Genomic DNA, 22,826 nt, shown 5'->3' with positions numbered 1-22,826 from the left:
AAAGCTTGAAAATCTATAATGTAAATATTAAATATTTAATGTGTAAATATTAAACAACACATTATTGTGCAGGCAATGAGCCAAATAAGAAATTAAATGACAAATCAAAATATGTCTTAAGACAAAAGAAAAAGAAAACACAATATTCCAAAACCTATGGGATGCAGCAAAAGCAGATGTTAGAGTGAAATTTATACTGTAAATGCTTGTATTAACAACAACAAAAAAAAATCAAATAAACAATGATATAGTGTTCTAGTCCCCACAAAGGACTAGAAAAAGAAGAAACTTAGCTGGAATTTAGTAGAGGAAGAAAAAAAAAACAAAGAAAAATCAGAAATGAATAAAATGAGACAGAAAAAAAAATGAGACAGAATAAACAACAACATAACATTGGAAGAATGACCAGTTTTTCAAAAAAACAAACAAATAAACAAAATTGGCAATGCTTTAACCACATTAAGTAAGAAAAAAAAAAGAGAGAGAGAAAAAACTGAGAAACCAAAATGAGAAATAGAAGAGAAAACAATGCAACAGATAACCACAGAAATACATAGTGAGATAATAGAGTACTATAAACAATTATACACTAACAAATTGGATAACTTAAAAAATATATATAATTCCAAAAAGTTTACCAATTTTAACTTACAAGTTACCAAAATTGAATCATTAACCTTGAATCCAAGAAACGGGATATTTTGTTAGACCAAGAACAAAAATGAAAGTTGAATTAGGAATAAAAAATCACCCACCACAGAAAAGGCCAAAACCACAGGGTTTCATTGGTGAATTCTACCAATTTTTTTAAAAAAATAACTAATGACAATGTTTATCAAAATCGTACAAATAATGGAATACAGGGAACATTCCTTGAAGATAGCACTACCCTGATACCAAGCAAGATAAAGATAATAGGGCACCTGGGTGACACAGTTGATTAAGTGTCCAACTTTTGGCTTTGTCAGCTCAAGTTGTGATCTTAGGGCTGTGAGATTGAGCCCCACATTTGGCTCCATGGTCAGTGTGGAGTCTGCTTGAGATTCTCCCTCTGCCCCACCCACTGGTGCTCTCTTTCTCTCTTTCTCTGAAATAAGTAAGTAAATCTTAAAACATATATATATGAGTATAAAAAATTCTAGTTTGTCTGATGTAAGTATTGCTACTCCAACTTTCTTTTGACATCTATTTGCATGATAAATGTTTCTCCACTCCCTCACTTTCAATCTGTGAGTGTCTTTAGGTTTAAAATGTGTCTCTTGTAGGCAGTATAGATGGGTCATGTTTTTTGTTTTTTTTTTTAATCCATTCTGATACTCAATATCTTTTGACTGGAGCATTTGGTCTATTTACATTCAAAGTAATTATTTTTTTAAGATTTTGTTTATTTATCTGAGAGAGAAAAAAGAGAGCATGAGCAGAAGGAAGGGGCAGAGAGAGAGGGAGAAACAGACTCCCTCCTGAGCAGGGAGCCAGACACAGGACTCAATCCCAGGACCCTGAGATCATGACCTGAGTCAAAGGCAGACACTTAACAGACTGAGCTACCCAGGAGCCCATGAAAGCAATTATTGATAGATAAATATTTATTGACATTTTATTATTTGTTTTGTCATTGTTTCTGGAGATTTTCTCTGATTCCTTTTATCAATGCCACTTGTGGTCTTTACTTTTCACTAAAATTACAGGAAACAAACTGAGAGTTGTTGGAAAGAGAGGTGGATGGAGGGATGGAGTAACTGGATGATGGCCATTAAGGAGGTCATTTAAAGTAATGAGCACTGAGTGTTGTATGTAACCAATGAATCACTGAATTCTATCTTTGAAACTAATAATACAGTATATGTTAATTAAGTTGGATTTAAACAATTTTATTTTTAAATCAGAGAGTCCCTTTTAATATTTCCTGCTGGGAAATATTAATGGTCATGAACTCCTTTAGTTTTTGTTTGTCTGAGAAACTCTCCTTCTATTCTGAATGACAGCCTGGCTGGAGAAAGGATTCTTGGCTGCAAAAGTTTCTCATTCAATACTTTGAATACCGCTCCTTCTGGCTTGCCAAGTTTCTGTTGAGAAATCTCCAGATAGCCTATTGGCTTTCCCTTGTAAATTAAAGAATTCTCTTGTCTTTCTGTTTTTAAGATTTTTCCTTCATCATCATATTTTGCCAATTTAACAACAAGATGTCTTAGTGCTGGTCTGCTTTTCTTGATTTTGATGGGAGTTCTCTCTGCCTCCTGGATCTGGATGTCTGTTTCTTCCCCTGATTAGGGAAGTTCTCTGCTAATATTTCTTGAAATAACTTTTCTGCCCCCCCCCCACCTTTCTCTTTCTTATTCTTCTAGGACTCCTATAATACGAATGTTATTACATTTGATGGAGTCTGAGTCCTTAAGTCTATTCCTGTGTTGCATAAATCTTCTTCCTGCTTTTGTTCACCTTCATTGCTTTCCATGACTTTGTCTTCTAGTTCACTAACTTATGCCTCTGCTTCTTCCAGCCTGCTGTTCATTGTATCAAGCCTATTTCCAATCTCATTTATTGCCTTCTTCATCTCTGATTCTTTTTTTACTCTTTTATCTCTATGATAAGGTTCTCATTGATGTCTTCTATTCTTTACTCAAGACCAGTGAGTATCCTTATGATTGTTGTTTTCAATTGTCCATTAGGCATATTACTTATATATGTTTCACTTAAATCTCTGGTCTTGGCTTTATCTTGTTCTTTCATTTAGGATATATTTGTCCATCTTGGCATTTTGTCTAAGTCTCTGCTTTCTTCTTCTGTGTTAGAAAACCCAGTTATGTCTGCTGCTCTGAAAGTTGTGTCTACTACTACTGAAAGTAATGGCCTTATGAAAAAGAGGTCATGTAGTGTCTATGGCCTGGTTTCATGTGCTCTATTGTTTGTTGTGGCTGTTCTATTTTTCAGCTGAGCCATCTGCAGAGGCTCTCTTTGCCTGCTCTGGGTAGTGTTTGGTCCTTGGTCTGAATGGGGCAAGTTTTAACTAGGTGTGAAGTGGTTTGCTTGTGAAATGAGACCTGACACTAACCCCATCAGAACTGAAGCCCTGTAGAACTTTCTGGTCAGGAGATGTGGTATAGGCAGGGACTTGTGCTGGTCTTCTGGGGGAGGGACACTCTGCACTGGGACTAAGGCAAGTTTGCCTGGGAAGGGCAGTCCTGTAAGAGTCCAGGGGGTGGTACTTAGTGTAAGCAAGTCAGTAGCCAGTGTGGCATGTTACTGCTTCCCACCAGTGGTTCTGTGTTTATGCTGAGGAGCAAGGGAGGGAAATTGTGCTGGCCTATTTCCCTGTTCCTGGAGAGCCATCTCTGTGAATGTTGCCTCCCAGGGGCACTATCCAAGATGAGTGAATAATCTCCCCACTGTGTGCTCAAGGTGTTCTTCAGATCACTCTGCCCTGGGTTGTTTGCCTGAACTCTCTCCATGAAAAGGGCACTGCCCTCTGAGCTCTATCCCAAAGCCTGCTGACCTTTTAAACTCTAGGCTTTATGCTTTGCTGGTTGCAAGAATTCACAAAATTCAGCCCCTCTCATTTTCTAAGCCAATTTTTCTCCCTGTGCTTTCTCCTGTTTGCTTCTCTCTCTCTCTCTCTCTCTCCCTCCCCCCTCCCTTGCAACCACATCTAGCTGTGTAATTCTAACTGTAATAGCTCACAGGAATATAGTTTGTTCTATAGTTAATTTTGCATAACTTTAGGTTTACAAAGACTTGATTGTCTAGCAGGTTTAATCTTTTCATCCTTTTTTTCAATTGTTTTTACCTCTTTTTAACATTATTAATTATTACATATTCATTATACCCAATTTGGAAAAAAACAGAAAAGTAAATAGAAGAAAAGAAATTATATACAATTTTCCCACCAAAATACTGTTTACTTATGCTATCAATTTATGGTGAATATTTTAATGACCTCTAGAGTATACCACTTGATATTTTTCTATAAAAAAATGAAAATATTCATGTACCCACCACACAACCAAGAAACCAAATAACTTCAACATCACAGAAAATTCCTTCATGTACTCTTCCAGCCAGTAAACCTCAGCTTCTATCAACATAGAAAATATTGCATTTTGTTTGACCTGGTTTCGAACTTTTTATGAAAGGAATCATAACATGTATGCCCTCTTTTGTGTCTAGCATAATTCTCCCAAATTTCATCTGCAAGATTCATCTGTGTTTTGGCATGTGGTTGTAACACATTCTTTTTATTTACTCTATAATATTCCATTTTGTGAATTTACGGTAATTTACTTATGGATAATTATGGCGTTTCTCCAGTTTTCAGTATTACAAATAATGTTTCTACCAAGTTCTAATACATAACTTTTGAACTACATATGTACTTCTTTCTGCAGATTTTATGCTTAGGTGTGCAATTTCTTAGTCACCAAATCTACATGTAATTTTAGGGGATACTGCCAGTGTTCTAAAATAACTGAGCCAATTTACACTCCAGCAATTTATAAGAGCTCTATCATCTCATTATAAGTGAGTGTTTTTTGTTGTAATGGAGGTGTGAGGTATCCTATTGTCATCTTATGCTGCATTTCCCTGATGCAGAGAGATGTTGAATACATTTTCATGAGTTTATTGGCCACTTGAATATTGTAATTTGTCAAATAGCAGTTCCAAGATGTTACATATTTTTTAGTTGGGGTTTTGTCTTTTACTTATTGATTTGTAAGAGTTCCTGATACAAATCCTTTATTGGATATACATAATTGTAAATTTCCCAGCCTGTGGCTTCTTTTTTTATTCATAAAGGTGTCTTTGGAAAGCTGAAGTTCTTAATTCTAATGAAATCAAATTTAACAATCATTTACTTTAGTATTACTGCTTTTTTGTGTTTTCTGAGAAATGTTTATCTGTCCTAAGGATATGAAGATTTTTTCTGTTATCTTCTAGAATCCTTATTATTTTTATCTTTTACACAATCTATGAACCATCTAGAATTGATAATTGTATGTGAACCAAAGTAGTGAAATAGTGCCATAATCTATCTTTTTCATCATGGATAGCCAAATAACTCTGCACTATTTGCTAGATAATTCTAATTTCCCCACTGCAATCCAATACACATTTGTGACATCTCAGGTGACCATTTACCTATGGGTCTATTTCTGGACTCTTCACTCTGCTTCATTTGTTCCTTTGCCATTGAATCAAATCCATACCTGTAATTTCTTTTATTTACAATAAATCTTGATATCTAATCTAAATCTTTCTACAACATGATTTGGCAAATGGACAGAGAAGGAAAAGTTGCACAGAGGTTTGAGTCAGCTCAGTGAGCTTCCTTTCTTTCCCAGATTTTAGCTACTCAAGTCCTGGCTGCCTTCTGAAGACATCTGAACTTTTTGCTTTTTGCATTTTATTCAGATCTTTGGATTTTTTTTTTTTTCATCTTGATGGTTTGTATGATACTGGCTAGATCAGCATAAAGCCATGTGTGGTTATTTTTTCATCTTTAAAGCAAGTTACAAAGTAAATAAGAAACAAAGTCATCCAGCCAACATCTTATTACTGGTAATGGATGGAAAGTGAAACCTAATCTACATGTTTCTATTATCCCAGAAATTAATGCCTGTTTTAAATGTTTCTGTGTATCTCCAACTAGAAAATTATGCTAATATTTACAACAGAAAATTTTCTTTCCTTGCTATATCACAGAATAAAATAAAGACAAATCAAATATCTTAACTAAAGTTATGGCTACTTACAGAGTAACACCTTTGGCAAACCATTAAACATCAATCCTTCAAAGTCTTGAGAGAAAAGAAAACACTATGCCAGATCTTTAAATAAAAACAAATAAGTGAAATAGTGACTGTTGATTTATCAACATGATAAAAAGCTCTCATGAGATGAGGCATAGTGAAGATTTCTCATCACATTATATCAAACATAATATCATACCTTAAAATTATATCTTATTTGAGAAATATTTTAAATGTTGAGATTTTCTTACAAAAAATGATAATTTGGTACTGTAAAAAAAGCATAAAACAAGGAGCTCAGAATTATACCAGCCAAAAGGTTTATTTTTCCCTAACTTTCATGAATATACTGGCATAAGTATAACTCTGTTGGGTCCTTGGAACTCATTGAGCAATTAGGGTTTCACCACACTGGTCTAGCACATGTTCTCCAATCCCAGCAGCTTTTCAGTGTCCCATTTCTGACCTCATTCCTTTCCCTCTTACACAACTTACTACTTAAGTGACCCATCATCTGTTATTCCAGGGAACTAGCCTTCCTGAGAGCTATCATGAGAAACCATATAGCTCAGCAGTTAACAGATCAATGTGTGGGTGAATCTTGACTCTGCCCCTTTCTAGATGTATGAATGGGGGTTAATTACATGACAGTTATGAATCTCAGTTTCCTAATCTGTAAAATAGAAATAAGAACATCTATCACACAGTGCAAAATGGAGTGAGAAATGGAGCTAATGTACATAAAACAACCAGTATAGAATGAGGCTTGTAATTAACACCACAAATGGTGTTATTTTTCATCTTGTTTTCATCTTGTTAATTTTTCATCTTGGTTTTTTCATTAAAATATTTAGACACAAATTAATAATAAGTATGGTTTCTACCAAAAGAGGAAATGGACTGTTTATTAATAACTGCAGTATTATGAGCTATAATTCCAAAATGTGGCCAAACTACAGTAAAGATCATCATTTTGCTTCACTCTTCAAAAAACTTTTAAGTGGCAACTGTATTGAAAGAAGAGATTTGATAACGCTTGGTAATATTAACAATTTGATAAATTAATAAGATATTTGGTTTTCTATCATCTACTTATCTCAGTAGATAGCAATTGAATGCTTCAATGATAGTGCTCCCCAAGTGCCAGACCCCCTAAAGATGCTCATTAAAATGCAAATCTTTGGGTCCCTCCTTAGAAGTGTTAAATCAGAATCTTTGGGGAAGAGAACTAGCCATCTTCATGGCCAAAAGCTCCCCAGGAAACTTTTTTACATATTATGGTTTGAGAACAACTGCTGTATTGTTAAGTAAGAAATAAACTTTGCAGTTTTTACTTTCTTATGTTCTTATATCACCCCAACCAGAGATACTATGATAAAGTATGTGTATCCAGGCATCAATTATTGGAAAGAATCCAGGTGGGAAAAATACAAGTATAAAGTTATAATTTCAACCCTGAAGTTAGAAGAACTGGCTTGGCTATAGCACAGTGATAAATTCAGCTAGGTTGAAAATACTATTAACTTGATTACAAAAATATTATGTCAAGAAGATTAATATACCCACATAGTTCTAACAACACTGAATATTCTTAACTTCCAGTGATTTTTCCCTATGGATTAATCTAAATGCAACATAAATAATTTTAAATATAGAGCAATGTTAGTACCTGTAAGCCCCCTATCATCATCTCTCATATCATTCTACTCTCTTCCCTTATAGTAGTTGCCATATTTTTATTACGGGTTTTACAGTTTTAACAGCTGGGTCTTTGTTTATGGTTCATCCACAAGGTCAGACTATCTGCTATACCATAGCGAGGACCTGTGTATTTTGGTCTGGACCCTAAGCCAGCAAACTGCTAAGCAGACCGCAGATAATAAATATCTGTTGAATGAATAAAATAAGTGTTTTAGACTTTGAAAATTTTTATCAGATCTTAACCATGAAGTTGTAACTTTTCCTCTAAATACATGATTTTGTGGTATTTGTGGTATTACAAATAAGGAGATCCAGTGGCATAATGGTGAAAGCATGGATTTCATAGTCACAAGACCATGAATTTTTATTTATTTATTTATTTGACAGAGAGAGAGAGATCACAAGTAGGCAGAGAGGCAAGCAGAGAGAGAGGAGGAAGCAGGCTCCCTGTGGAGCAGAGAGCCCGATACAGGGCTCGATCCCAAGACCCTGAGATCATGACCTGAGCCGAAGGCAGAGGCTTAACCCACTGAGTCACCCAGGTGCCCTAAGACCATGCATTTTTATTACATGCCTATTGCTTTGGCTATAGGATCCATAAAGAAAGTATTTAATTATTCTTTTAGTTTCTTCAACCATGAAGCTTTCTAAACAAATATAATATAAAAGACTACTAGATGGGGCGCCTGGGTGGCTCAGTGGGTTAAGCCACTGCCTTCGGCTCGGGTCATGATCTCGGGGTCCTGGGATCGAGTCCCGCGTCGGGCTCTCTGCTCAGCAGGGAGCCTGCTTCCCTTCCTCTCTCTCTGCCTGCCTCTCCATCTACTTGTGATTTCTCTCTGTCAAATAAATAAATAAAATCTAAAGAAAAAAAAAGACTACTAGATAAGTAGGACTACTTCCCAGATTCAGAAGGTAGTAAAAATATAGGTAGTGGAGAAAAGCAGAGAATTTCTGATTACAAGAGCACTAACAAGTTTCCACTCCCATACTAGTTATCTTTAGTCTCCAAATGACTTTTCATGGCAATCTGCAATCCAACTAGATTATAATTTTAGAAAACTCACAGATAACCATAAGTACTCACAGAGTGTTCAAATTCTTGAGTTTTTTAAAGGCATTCCCAGGAATTTCTTGTATTCTGTTAAACCTCAAGTCTCTGGGAACATAAAAAGGAGAAATATTATAATATTTATGATTAATATTTATATGATATATTTATATAATATATTATTATATTATATATAATATTATTTTTTTAAGATTTTATCCATTTATTTGACAGACAGAGATCACAAGTAGGCAGAGAAGCAGGCAGCGAGAGAGGAAGGGAAGCAGGCTCCCCGCTGAGTAGAAAGCCCCATGTGGGGCTTGATCCCAGGACCCTGGGATCATGACCGAGCTGAAGGCAGAGGCATCAACCCACTGAGCCATCCAGGCACCCCTATATATTATATTATTAATATATAATATAATATTTATGATTATTATTTCCAGAAGTCTAAAAACTAATTCTATTTTTATAAATAAATTATGGCACTGAAGGACTAACCATGAGACAGAATTAGGTACATTATGCATAATTGTTAGGTACATATGTTGTTTATAGCAGATTATGCATATCAGGTGCTATATGCTAGTCTAAAGACACCAGAAAAGTGCAGCTAGTTACAGATCTCTTAAAAGTGTTAAAAGCAGTTACACCATTTCCATTTGTCCTATTTGTCTGGCACTAAAACAAATTCTGTATATGGCAACATGCCAATTGAGCATAATAAATTTGAACAATATTGATAGGTCAGATGTCACTTATCAATTCAACATATCATCATTACTTGGGTTTAGGCAAAATTATTATTAATTAGTTATTTTTTCTTAATAGTCCAGGAACATAACGGCCTTCTAAGGAAATATTAAAAACAAACAAACAAACAAACAAACAAAAAAATTAGTGTAAGAGAGGCAGCCAACATTCTCTTTCATCAATTAATACATTACTTTATTCAACATTTAAATTACTGAATACCAACTACATTGCCACATAAATAATAGGAACACAAAGATGAACAATATATATGGTCCTTGCTACTGGGCAGGCACAGTTGAGTTGAAGATTACAAACAAATAATTACAGCACTAGTATATAAAGTATCAGTGGTACAACAGAGCAACAAACAAAATGTTCTGCACAGATAGCCAACTTAGGTATTGGTCTGCCTAGACCCTCTTTCAGTGAGAGAACTCACTTCACTGCCTATGATTTTGGTGGAAATGTCAGTCATGTGCCCTTCAAGAGGGTGACTAAGGCCAGACAACTGTCTCCTTGGACACACTCTTTCTTCTTTGGGGAGCATATGACTCAAGCAAAGCAAATTGGGGGCATTCATGAGCTGCTGAATAAAATAGTTATGCTCTGTGTTTGGGATCAGAGATTATGAAAAATGAGTATCTATGACCATAAGTGTCCAGACTAGAAAATAAAGTCAACTAGAGACAAAAAGGTGAAAATATAGGAGAAGAAAACAAAGCCCTGCATCCAGCTATGCCTGAGATCAAACTTACCTCCATCTTTTTAGTTATCTAGGCAATAAACTGTAAGTTTGATAATTTATTTGAGATGAGTTTATATCACTAATGTAGGGATCACAAGAAAAAGATGAAAAAATTGTTCGGAAATATGAGACCCATGGGCAATGATATTGCAAAAACGTCACAGAGCATTAGTGTGTCAGGAAACCCAACAAACACAAAAGCAAAAACAAAAAAACAAAATATGTACTCCCCCTCAACTAATTCCTCAAAATAAAATTTTTCACCACCATAAAAAGTAGTACTATTTTAGAATACTTGACTCAAAAATCTTTATAAGATTACCTTAAAATTCTATCAGTTTATATTTCTCTTGAGTTGACTTGGAAGGATATTGCAATTTTATGGGAGCTTTTTCAATTAAAATAATTAAATTCTGTCACCAAGAAAGAAAAAAGATGCATGACATTTTTTTAAAAGGTATTCAATCAAAATAACTCATTGTGACTATACGTCTTTGTAAGACGGAATGCACTGCTTAAACATCATGCATTGTTATTTGGTCTGTACTATATTTTTAAAAGAAACTTTATAAATTATATGAAATTCTCAATATAGACCTACAAGGTATAAAAGAAACTTTATAAATTATGTGAAATTCTCACTATAAACCTGCAGGAAATAACGTTATATAAATCCAAATACTATAGGCCCTTCGTTTCCCTTCAAAACAGAAGCTTCAAATTACAGAAAAGACTGTCTTCTCACATCAAACCATAAATCCTAATAGTCCTCCCAAATTGAGCTTCTAACAATACAAGGGAGTAAATATAAAAAGATAAATCACTTTCTTTTTTAAGGCTTTGAAATTTTTAAAAAATTCAGAGAAGTACAAATAAGAGTATTCTTTATTATCCATATCCAGAATTAACAACTGCTTTCACTTGATATAGTTACTTCTATTCACAGTTCCACACATTTTTATTTTGATTATACAAATCACATGCAAAAATATATTACAGGTGAAGTAAAAATCTCTTTTAACCACTACCTTAATTTTAGCTATGTCTCTTTCTCAAATATAACCTCTCTCCTGAGTGTGATGTTTCTCTTTAGACACACACATATATATAGGTATATGAATATGTAAATAAAAAAGTAAAATGTATACATATAAAAATATGAAAATAAACATAATAGAAGTAAATATAGAATAGTTAGTGTTTTTAAATTTACAGAAATGGAATTAAACTTTCTATGGTTTTTAAAACTTCTCTTTTTCCCCCTCTACTGCATCTCTTCTAGGTCGTTCTTGGACACATAAAGATCTAGATATTTATCCTCAACTGTTCTATAATATTTCACTATGCAGACACAGTTCTTTTATATATCCTCTTACTGACAGTCATTTTGACTGTTATCAATCTTTTGCAACATTTACAAATAATATTTCAATAAACTTGCATACATATCTCCTTGTCCACTTGAAGAAATATTTCTCTGGAACGTATTTAGAATTAGGATTCCTAGATCACAATGTATGCACATCTTCAGTTCTACAAAATCATGCCAACTCTGAATTCATTTTCAATTAAATAATAAAGCAGTAATACATAATATATGTAATTAAAAATAATGCAAAAAGATGGTTGAACTAATCACCACATTTTAAATTTAAACTTTTCACTAATCAATTTAAGAGTAAAAGTATTAGTTAGAATGGCCAAAGTTAGCAAGACAGGAAACAAAGTGTATTGGAGAGGATGTGGAAAAAGGGGAACCCTCTGACACTGTTGGTGGGAATGCAAGTTGGTGCAGCCACTTCGGAGAACAGTGTGGAGATTCCTTAAGAAATTAAAACTAGAGTTTCCCTATGACCCTGCAATTGCACTACTACTGGGTATTTACCCCAAAGATACAGATGTAGTGAAAAGAAGGGCCATCTGTACCCCAATGTTTATAGCAGCAATGGCCACGGTCACCAAACTGTGGAAAGAACCAAGATGCCCTTCAACGGACGAATGGATAAGGAATATGTGGTCCATATACACTATGGAGTTTTATGCCTCCATCAGAAAGGATGAATACCCAACTTTTGTAGCAACATGGACGGGACTAGAAGAGATTATGCTGAGTAAAGTAAGTCAAGCAGAGAGAGTCAATAATCATATGGTTTCACTTATTTGTGGAGCATAACAAATAGCATGGAGGACATGGGGAGTTAGAGAGGAGAAGGGAGTTGGGGGAAATTGGAAGGGGAGGTAAACCATGAGAGACTCTGGACTCTGAAAAACAATCTGAGGGTTTTGAAGGGGTGGGGTGGGAGTTGGGGAAGCCAGGTGGTGGGTATTAAGGAGGGCACGGATTGCATCGAGCACTGGGTGTGGTGTAAAAATAATGAATTCTGTTACGCTGAAAAGAAATTTAAAAAAAAAGAGTAAAGGTATTAAGTGTGTTGGTTATCAAAATTCCCTTTGTCTTCACTAACAAGCAAGAATAAGTTTCCTGCCACAGAGTAGTGTGGCAAGTTGTCCACTGTCGCAAGGGTTATTTAGGGGGCTGTGAAATACATGATGCACAGTTCTCACTGCTCAAGTAGCCACAGAGAAGCAGCTTTCCAGAAAAGCAAAGCACATTTAAAGAGACCCAAAGATTATTTCCCCCTTAACTTAAAACTCTTAAAAGACATATTTAGATGCACCAAAGTTAGCATGTTAACATTCATGTTCTTTGTCAATATATTCTACCACATAAACTTGTGTAGTTAGGCAGATTATAAACTAAAACTCTAAGGAAAGACTTCCCTTCCTAGTTTTAATTGCTGCATTTTAGAATTGTATATGGATTGCTGAAAGTAGTATTTACCATACCTTTTCATGAAATTACACTAAAAGATCATCTGAATTCAAATGACCACCAAATTTGGATCATAGTACCTTCTTTGTAAATAAGTTTATCCAAAAATAATTATTTATTTTCCCATATTGCCTCTATTATGTTCAAGATGGATCACTAAAATTTCACCCACAGAAAATTTGTCATTTATATAAAACTTCACTTAGCATTATTTGTAGCATTATTTTTTCACTCTTTGCATAGAATTATAATTTAATTTTTATATATCCTGCATAATTCATCCCTTTATGATATATGTAATATTGATAAAAAATATTCATAAAAATAATTATTATGTAGCACAATTTTCATCCTATTCACTTTTCACTGGAATTCAATTTGGAAACAACTTTAGGAAAAGCAGCAAGATGAAAACTGAGCTCATGGTGCTTACTGGCAGTGGTCAACATGAGTTTGTCTGTTTATCTGTCTGCCTGGCCTGTCTGCCTCCAGCTCAAGTTGTTAAAGCTGAAGAAGAAATGTTTAATGATTTTTATGGTGGGAAATTTGGAATTGATGTTTTTAACCAATAAGAGATGGGTTTTAGTTCAAAGTTAATCCAAAATATTCTCCTTCCAAAATGAGTTTTAAATGATTCCTCCATTGTACACAGAGGGCAGAGAACAAGCATGGACAGACAGCAAGGTGAACTAGCCTTAAACAAATTAACATAGCTCAAGATCATGTTATTTAGTTCCTTCATGGAACAGGGCACAGCACGCCCACATCACCGCCCATTACACACCTTCTGGGTGGGTTAGATGGAGCTATACTATGTCTGTGTGGAAAAATCCAGAGAAAGATCTCACAGAGTGATAGAGATGTTAGACCTTTCCCAGAGGTTCTGAGGTTCCCAGTATATTTTATAAATGCCAGACATAGGGCACATTTTTTGAAAACATTAAACAAGTGGGTATTTAAACATAAAAAATAAAATTGTAATTTGTCCACAGATGATAGTCCAGTTTAAGTTATAAGACGAATTCAATGCTCTTAAAAAAACACTATCAGCCTTCCCCTGGCTGAATGCATAGGTCATTGGGAGAGAATATCAAAATCTAAATTTGAGATCTTGAATTTAAGACCCAAGCTACACAGATCATCTGTTCCCACTGTGGTGGGGACCACCACTACAATAAACCTGTAGACCATCTCAAACTAGGGCACTATTGGGAGGTCTACAGGTTTATTGTGAGCAGATGCCTGAGCTAAGGGGGCCCATGCCTAGCCATTTTAGCTAAGAACCTGGCACTGAGAGAGCAAAACAAATAAGGGAAACTCTCAGAGAGCACCAACTTAACAGGCTGATTTCTGTCTCAGTGTGCTACTTGTTTCTTCATAAGTGAAAAATATTCATTCTGGCAGAAAGCCTATCTTCATGAAAAAAAGATCAAGCAGATCTGTACTTGAGCCGAAAGCATTCTTGTTGAAGGCGGGGATGCAACTAAGTCACTGCAAAGTCAAAAGCATAAAACTGCAGAAATAACGTAAGCAGGGTCTTGTCTCTCCTGGCTTCCGGGAAGGGCGGGAGAGAGTAAGATAACTCCTGATAGCCCGGCCATCATCTCTCCCAGGAGCGCACACTTGTGCACTCCTTCCTCTGTTCTGTCTCTGGAGTCGAAGCCATTTGCGTGCTCTGCTCCCTGCAGCCAGGTTCCCTGTTGTTCTGATCCTAACTGCTGGAGCGTCCCAGCCTCCATCTCCTTTCTCAACTGCTGTTCCTTGTGCCATCTCCTCATCCATGGGTTCTAAACTGTCCAAACCCTGGAATCAGGGGAAGAATGTAACAGATCTCTCCACAACTTCACCTACCACCCTAAAACATCTTTCTTTTTCCATCTTACAGCTCTTTCAGAATAGGAATTGGAAAAACATTTTCCAGGTGAGGAAGAGCAGCTGGAGGATACCACCGAATGCATGGCTTGCCTGATTTCCAATCATGTTCTTTGGTTCTCTCTGATCTCATGTTCATTTCCCTCCTACCAAGGGTCAAGCAGCCAGAGCTTGAGTCTATCTTCTGTTGCTGTTTGTCTGGCTTGATGTTAACCTGTTATGAAGGGTAATTTATGTCAACTTGACTAAACCATGGTACCCAGATTTTGGTCAAGCACCAGTCTAGATATTGCTGTGAAGGTATATTTTTATATGTGATTAACACCAAAATCAGTAAACTTTGAAAAAGCAGATACCCTCCCTAATGTGAACCCTAAAATGATCATCCAATCACTTAAAGTCTTTAAGAGGAAAAGACTGAAGTGTTTGAGAAAGGGGGGATTCTGCCTCCAATGCCCTTCACAACTGAGCTGCAAATCAACTCTTCCCTGGGTCTCCAGCCTGCCAGCCTCCTCTTCAAAATTCAGACTTGCTAACCCCCACAAAAGCATGAGCCAATTCCTTAAAATGAATCCTTCTCTCTTTTTTCTTCCTCTGTCTTAGAAAGAGCCTATTGATTTCCTCATTCTATTGGTTAAGTTTCTCTAGAAAACCCTACCACACCCAATATGACCCTGGCAAAAGTGGAAATGACAGTGTTCATTCATTCCTTCATTCAGTGTAGTTTTTCAGAAGACATGGCTCACACTTGGCCAAGTGCCATCCTTTGTAAGGGAGAGGCAAGTAGTTTCAGTGAATGAAACAGCCAGGGGTAAGAAGGGGTTGAACCCCTGGCCAGGGAGGCTCAACAAAGTTTTCCAAACCTGTATGGAAAATTCACAGTCACAGAAGGGCCTCCCAAGTTCAGATCTGCATCTCAGAATTTTCTGAGGAGAGTAGCTCTGAGGAGTCTTAACTCCTGACAGGTGCTGCTTCAGAGAAAATCATCACTAGCTGTACGGAGACCACCAAGTAAAGAGCACAAGAAAGAAAGGGCCGGTCTCATGTGAACATTGCCTGGGGTTGGTGCTGGGTAGATAGTACTGGCATTTTTCTAAAGTATCTATACATAAATCACAATACTATAAAGCCTTCAAAGAAGATATTAGAACAACCTTATAATAGTTTTTCAATCTACCTTCTTTATTTTGCTCTTCAATGAAATTTCCAGCCTAGCTCCACACTATTTTCCAGAAATGGATTATAATCACTTCTCAAACTATGAATTAAACCAAGCTGGACTTGTTCACAAAATCCCCAGGATGAGGAAATCAGTTAAACAATAGCACTGGTTTAAATCAATTAAACAATGGCACTGAGAGCCATCAGGTGCTCACAGAAAGTTAAAATTGGAAGGTAACAAGGGAACATACACACAAAAGACTTAGGTTGTGCTTTTCTCTAATTTCCCAGTTTCTTACAAGGAACAAGTATGCTATTATAATCTTGAAGAACTTGAACTTTTTAAAAAGAAGTTGTCTTACAGATTAATTAGTCCAACCTCTGACTCTATGTGTAAGACAAGAGGGAAAAGCAAAAGGGAGAGGAAAGAAGTGGAATGTAAGTACATATTCATCCTGGCTAAATCTTAACATTACCTTTTCAAGGCAGTTGTTAATATGTTGATTTCAGAATTGGAACTTTTCATTCAAAACATTTCACTCATCTCAAAGCAAAGCAAGTGGCCATGGGGAATGGCTCTCAAGTGTGTCTGCTTACAAAGTAGGTACTGTCTACAGACTCCCACCTAACCTTAAACTCCTCCTGAGGAAAATAGGCCTAGGACAATGGAAGGGCACATTCATCATCTGCCAGCCACAGAGGACCAGAGGTTGTATCAGAAAACAGTCTTCCTGATTCTCATTTTATTATAATTTCCACCTCATTATCCTAAACCAAATTCCCACTTCCCTCAGACAGGGCAGTTAGCATTTCATTTAAATCCTTTGTCTTCCAGAGGTTACGTACCTGGTTAGAATTAACAAATACCCCATGCTTGCACAAAGGAGCTAACAATGAAAATGTCAATGGAAGGTGTGAACCAGTCCAAGGTAAGTCAGTATGAATTTGAGTGTCCAGCTGCATCACTGAGGTCATTAAAAGCATCCAAATATAAAAGAAAGTGTTCCTGTCTGTGGAAACCTAAAGAGAACAGACAACCTGACAAAATAGTTCCAGACTTTTTTCTTTCTTTGTGAATGTGGTCCTTCCAGCAGATGTCACTAAAGAGCAGGCCACTCTTCTAGGTTAAAGAAATGATTTCAAGGGAGATGAGGTGGTTTAATATGTCCTAAATTTCACAGTACCAGGAGGACTAGACTATAGGCTTAATAGTGTTCCCTAAATCCCATTCACTTGCATGTGAAAATAGCAGTCAGCAAAAAAGCTTCACTCTGAGGTGATAATATACCACATTGCATAAAATAATTTTTTTTGATACAAAAGTTGGGTATTTATCCTTTCTGATGGAGGCATAATACTCCATAGTGTATATGGACCACATCTTCTTTATCCATTTGTCTGTCAATCTGAGCGTTTTGAAGGGGCGGGGGGTGGGAGGTTGGGGAAGCCAAGTGGCGGGTATTATGGAGGGCACATATTGCATGGAGCACTGGGGGTGGTGCATAAACAATGAATCCTGTTACACTGAAAAGAAATTAAATAATAATAATGTTTTTTGGAGAATAAGAAGCTGTGACTGAAACTTCACATAAAACTCAAATGTAACCTCTTGAATGTAAAGACTGCTAACTTTGTCATTTGAGTGAAAATATATTTCAAAATAATAAGATTTAACTTTTTAAATTAATTACTTAGCATAATTCATTCTATTAGGATCATTATAATACTATGCAGCAATATTAACATTTCTGTCCCCTCTTTTCATGTTAAGCATGGCTTATCTGAATGTCCCTGTGCTTGGGAGAGTGGCCAACACCATTAGATCCACCATTAGATCCTGCTAGACAAGTATGCCACATGAGCCAATAAACACAGTCTGAAAGAATATTACAGAAGCCCTGAGATCAGACTTGGCTATGTTTTTATCTTGGATTACATTTATCTTGTTTGTCCTTCCCGTTTCTTACTATTAGGTTGCTACTTTGTTCTGGGGTTGTTAGAAAGATCTCCTTTGACCTGATTCTCCACCATGTATTTGATGACCAAGGGCTTGTCAGGGGTGAGATTCATTTCCAGGATGCACTGTGCCACAGGATAAAGTTGATCTTGTTTGCATGTCACATATTAGTTCCATAACTCCCCATACCTCCCCGTCTCTCCTTAGGCACACTGGAGTGAAATGGGCCAAACTTTTTAATCACATATTGGTCACATTGTTTCATAACTCTACATATGTGCACTTGCTGTTCCTTTGTTTGGAATGCCCTGTCTTTTCTTTATCACATGTTCAAGTATTCTCCAAGACAACATGCAAATATCACCCCCATGATAAAACTACCTTTGAAGCAGCCTCACAGTTGTTCAGAAGGAAGCACACATAGCCAGTAATAGCAGCTCTGTCACCTGCACTGGCTACTTGGGTGTCCCTCATCATCAATATCAACTGGCTTCCATGATGTAATGTTGGAATGACCCTCCAAATCCATCCTTTATTTCCTCAGGGAAACATGCTCTCTGGGGTCCTATGTGATCCTTCAAGGCATTTGCAATGGGAGGCAGTTTAGCATTGTGATTTGGAGTGCAGGCTTCAGAACCAAAGAAGCACACTGAATTTGGTCTTGGCCACTCCCCAGCCATGTGACTTTCGACAGGCCCATAACATACTCTCTCTGGGGTTCCTCATCATAAAATGTTGATGATGTTACTCAGCCCATTGTATTAAATATCATAATTCAACCAAACCATTTAGAGTAGTGCTTAGCATGTGGTAAATGCTAGTAGTTGTAATATTACCACCGCTAGTAGGTGTAATATTACCACCGTCAATAAAATTGTTATTATAGCATTTTAAATACAACATTGTAATTTTCTAATTATACTGTCTGTGCTTCCCACCCACCACAGATAAATTGGGAGCTTCTTAAGAGCAGGAAATATGTTTGTCATCTCTGTATACATAGCATAAAGTTTGCTATAAAGTACTTGAGCATAAGTACTGAAAGCATTTAATAATAATAATCACAATAATAATAGTAGGATGAATCAGCTATGGTTTACAATAGGCAATATAGGAAATACTAGAAATATAAAACAAATGAAAAGTGAGGTTTCAGTTCAGCTGCATATAAGACACTCATCAGTAAATGAAAAATCAACCTTTGTAAATATTAGTGAAAACACTCTTATTCAAAACCCATTTTGCAAGGGGAGGAGTGAAGATGGTGGAGAAGTAGCAGGCTGAGACTACTTCAGCTAGCCGGAGATCAGCTAGATAGCTTATCTAAAGATTGCAAACACCTGAAAATCCATCGGCAGATCGAAGAGAAGAAGAACAGCAATTCTGGAAACAGAAAAACAACCACTTTCTGAAAGGTAGGACCGGCGGAGAAGTGAATCCAAAGCGACGGGAAGATAGACCCCAGGGGGAGGGGCCGGCGCCCGGCAAGCGGCCAACCACGCACAAAATCGGGACTTTTAAAAGTCTGTTCCACTGAGGGACATCGCTCCAGAGGCTACCCGGTGCAAAGCCCACACAGGGTCAGCGTGGCCTCAGGTCCCGCAGGGTCACAGAAGGATCGGGGGTGTCTGAGTGTCGCAGAGCTTGCGGGTATTGGAACGGGAAAGCCGGCTACAGAGACAGAGCCGACAGTAAGCTCACAGCTCGGGGTGACCTTGAACCGGTCGCAGGCTCGGTGAGCTCGGAGCGGGGCCGGAGGTCAGGCAGACGGGAGTAACTGGGCGCGGTTCTCTGAGGGCGCACTGAGGAGTGCGGCCCTGGGCTCTCGGCTCTTCCGGGCCGGAGACCAGGAGGCCGCCATTTGTATTCCCGTCCTCCGGAACTCTACGGAAAGCGCTCAGGGAACAAAAGCTCCTGAAAGCAAACCCAAGCGATTACTCACCCCGGCCCCGGGTAAGGGCGGTGTAATTCTGCCTGGGGCAAAGACACATGAGAATCACTACAACAGGCCCCTCCCCCAGAAGATCAACAAGAAATCCAGCCGAGACCAAGTTCACCTACCAAAGAGTGCGGTTTCAATACCAAGGAGAGCAGCAGAATTCTAGAGGAGGAGAAAGCAAAGCATGGAACTCATGGCTTTTTCCCTGTGATTGTTTTTAGTCTTGCAGTTAATTTAATTTTTTTTCTTTTTCATTTTTTGGTTTTTTTTTTCTCGCCTTCGGGTAAATTTTTTTTTTTAAGTGTTACCTTTTTCTTTTTTAACGATTTTTTACTAGTTTATCTAATATATATATATATTTTCTTTTTTATATTTTTCTTAGGTGTTTTCTTTTTTAAAAAATTCTTTTCTTTTTTTTTCTTTTTTCTTTTTTTTTTTCTTTTTCTTCCTTTTTGAACCTCTTTTTATCCCCTTTCTCCCCCCTCACGATTTTGGATCTCTTCTAATTTGGTTAAAGCATATTTTCCTGAGGTTGTTGCCACCCTTTTAGTATTTTACTTGCCCCTTCATTTACTCTTATCTAGACAAAATGACAAGACGGAAAAATTCAACACAAAAAAAAGAACAAGAGGCAGTACCAAAGGCTAGGGACCTAATCAATACATACATTGGCAATATGTCAGATCTAGAGTTCAGAATGACAATTCTCAAGATTCTAGCCAGGCTCGAAAAAGGCATGGAAGATATTAGAGAAACCCTCTCGGGAGATATAAAAGCCCTTTCTGGAGAAATAAAAGAAATAAAATCTAACCAAGTTGAAATCAAAAAAGCTATTAATGAGGTGCAATCAAAAATGGAGGCTCTCACTGCTAGGATAAATGAGGCAGAAGAAAGAATTAGTGATATAGAAGACCAAATGACCGAGAATAAAGAAGCTGAGCAAAAGAGGGACAAACAGGTACTGGACCACGAGGGGAGAATTCGAGAGATAAGTGACACCATAAGACGAAACAACATTAGAATAATTGGGATTCCAGAAGAAGAAGAAAGAGAGAGGGGAGCAGAAGGTATACTAGAGAGAATTATTGGGGAGAATTTCCCCAATATGGCAAAGGGAATGAGCATCAAAATTCAGGAGGTTCAGAGAACGCCCCTCAAAATCAATAAGAATAGGCCCACACCCCGTCACCTAATAGTAAAATTTACAAGTCTCAGTGACAAAGAGAAAATCCTGAAAGCAGCCCGGGAAAAGAAGTCTGTAACATACAATGGTAAAAATATTAGATTGGCAGCTGACTTATCCACAGAGACCTGGCAGGCCAGAAAGAACTGGCATGATATTTTCAGAGCACTAAATGAGAAAAACATGCAGCCCAGAATACTATATCCAGCTAGGCTATCATTGAAAATAGAAGGAGAGATTAAAAGCTTCCAGGACAAACAACAACTGAAAGAATTTGCAAACACCAAACCAACTCTACAGAAAATATTGAAAGGGGTCCTCTAAGGAAAGAGAGAGCCTAAAAGTAGTAGATCAGAAAGGAACAGAGACCATATACAGTAACAGTCACCTTACAGGCAATACAATGGCACTAAATTCATATCTCTCAATAGTTACCCTGAATGTTAATGGGCTAAAGGCCCCTTTCATAAGACACAGGGTATCAGAATGGATAAAAAAACAAAACCCATCTATATGTTGCCTCCCAGAAAGTCATTTTAAGCCCGAAGACACCTCCAGATTTAAAGTGAGGGGGTGGAAAAGAATTTACCATGCTAATGGACATCAGAAGAAAGCAGGAGTGGCAATCCTTATATCAGATCAATTAGATTTTAAGCCAAAGACTATAATAAGAGATGAGGAAGGACACTATATCATAATCAAAGGGTGTGTCCAACAAGAAGATTTAACAATTTTAAATATCTATGCCCCCAATGTGGGAGCAGCCAACTATATAAACCAATTAATAACAAAATCAAAGAAACACATCAACAATAATACAATAATAGTAGGGGACTTTAACACTCCGCTCACTGAAATGGACAGATCATCCAAGCAAAAGATCAGCAAGGATATAAAGGCCTTAAACGGCACACTGGACCAGATGGACATCACAGATATATTCAGAACATTTCATCCCAAAGCAACAGAATACACATTCTTCTCTAGTGCACATGGAACATTCTCCAGAATAGATCACATCCTCGGTCCTAAATCAGGACTCAACCGGTATCAAAAGATTGGGATCATTCCCTGCATATTTTCAGACCACAATGCTCTAAAGCTAGAACTCAACCACAAAAGGAAGTTTGAAAAGAACCCAAATACATGGAGACTAAACAGCATCCTTCTAAAGAATGAATGCATCATCTGGGAAAATAAAGAAGAATTGGAAAAAATCATGGAAACAAATGATAATGAAAATACAACGGTTCAAAATCTGTGGGACACAACAAAGGCAGTCCTGAGAGGAAAAGAAACAAGAAAGGTCTCAGGTACACAACCTAACCCTACACCTAAAGGAGCTGGAGAAAGAACAAGAAAGAAACCCTAAGCACAGCAGGAGAAGAGAAATCATAAAGATCAGAGCAGAAATCAATGAAATAGAAACCAAAAAAACAATAGAACAAATCAACGAAAGTAAGAGCTGGTTCTTTGAAAGAATTAATAAAATTGATAAACCCCGGGCCCGACTTATCAAAAAGAAAAGAGAAAGGACCCAAATAAATAAAATCATGAATGAAAGAGGAGAGATCACAACTAACACCAAAGAAATACAAACTATTATAAGAACATACTATGAGCAACTCTACGGCAATAAATTTGACAATCTGGAAGAAATGGCTGCATTCCTAGACACATAAAAACTACCACAACTGAACCAGGAAGAAATAGAAAACCTGAACAGACCCATAACCAGTAAGGAGATTGAAACAGTCATTAAAAATCTCCAAACAAACAAAAGCCCAGGGCCAGACGGCTTCCCGGGGGAATTCTACCAAACATTTAAAGAAGAACTAATTCCTATTCTCCTCAAACTGTTCCAAAAAATAGAAATGGAAGGAA

General features: G+C 37.0%; 1 protein-coding gene across 2 annotated transcripts in view; it reads right to left on the bottom strand.

The window, feature by feature from the left end:
* PXDNL (peroxidasin like) overlaps positions 1 to 22,826 on the bottom strand; it is a 520,865-nt gene that overhangs the window by 315,964 nt on the left and 182,075 nt on the right. For both annotated transcript variants that reach the window (XM_059166462.1, XM_059166463.1), the window contains exon 2: positions 8,533 to 8,604. In XM_059166462.1, the coding sequence (XP_059022445.1) occupies positions 8,533 to 8,604 (72 nt within the window). The remainder of the gene's footprint in view (positions 1 to 8,532; positions 8,605 to 22,826) is intronic.

Source organism: Mustela lutreola, chromosome 3, assembly GCF_030435805.1.
Source record: "Mustela lutreola isolate mMusLut2 chromosome 3, mMusLut2.pri, whole genome shotgun sequence".
Classification (NCBI taxonomy): Eukaryota; Metazoa; Chordata; class Mammalia; order Carnivora; family Mustelidae; genus Mustela; species Mustela lutreola.
This window is presented reverse-complemented; position numbering and strand designations above follow the sequence as displayed.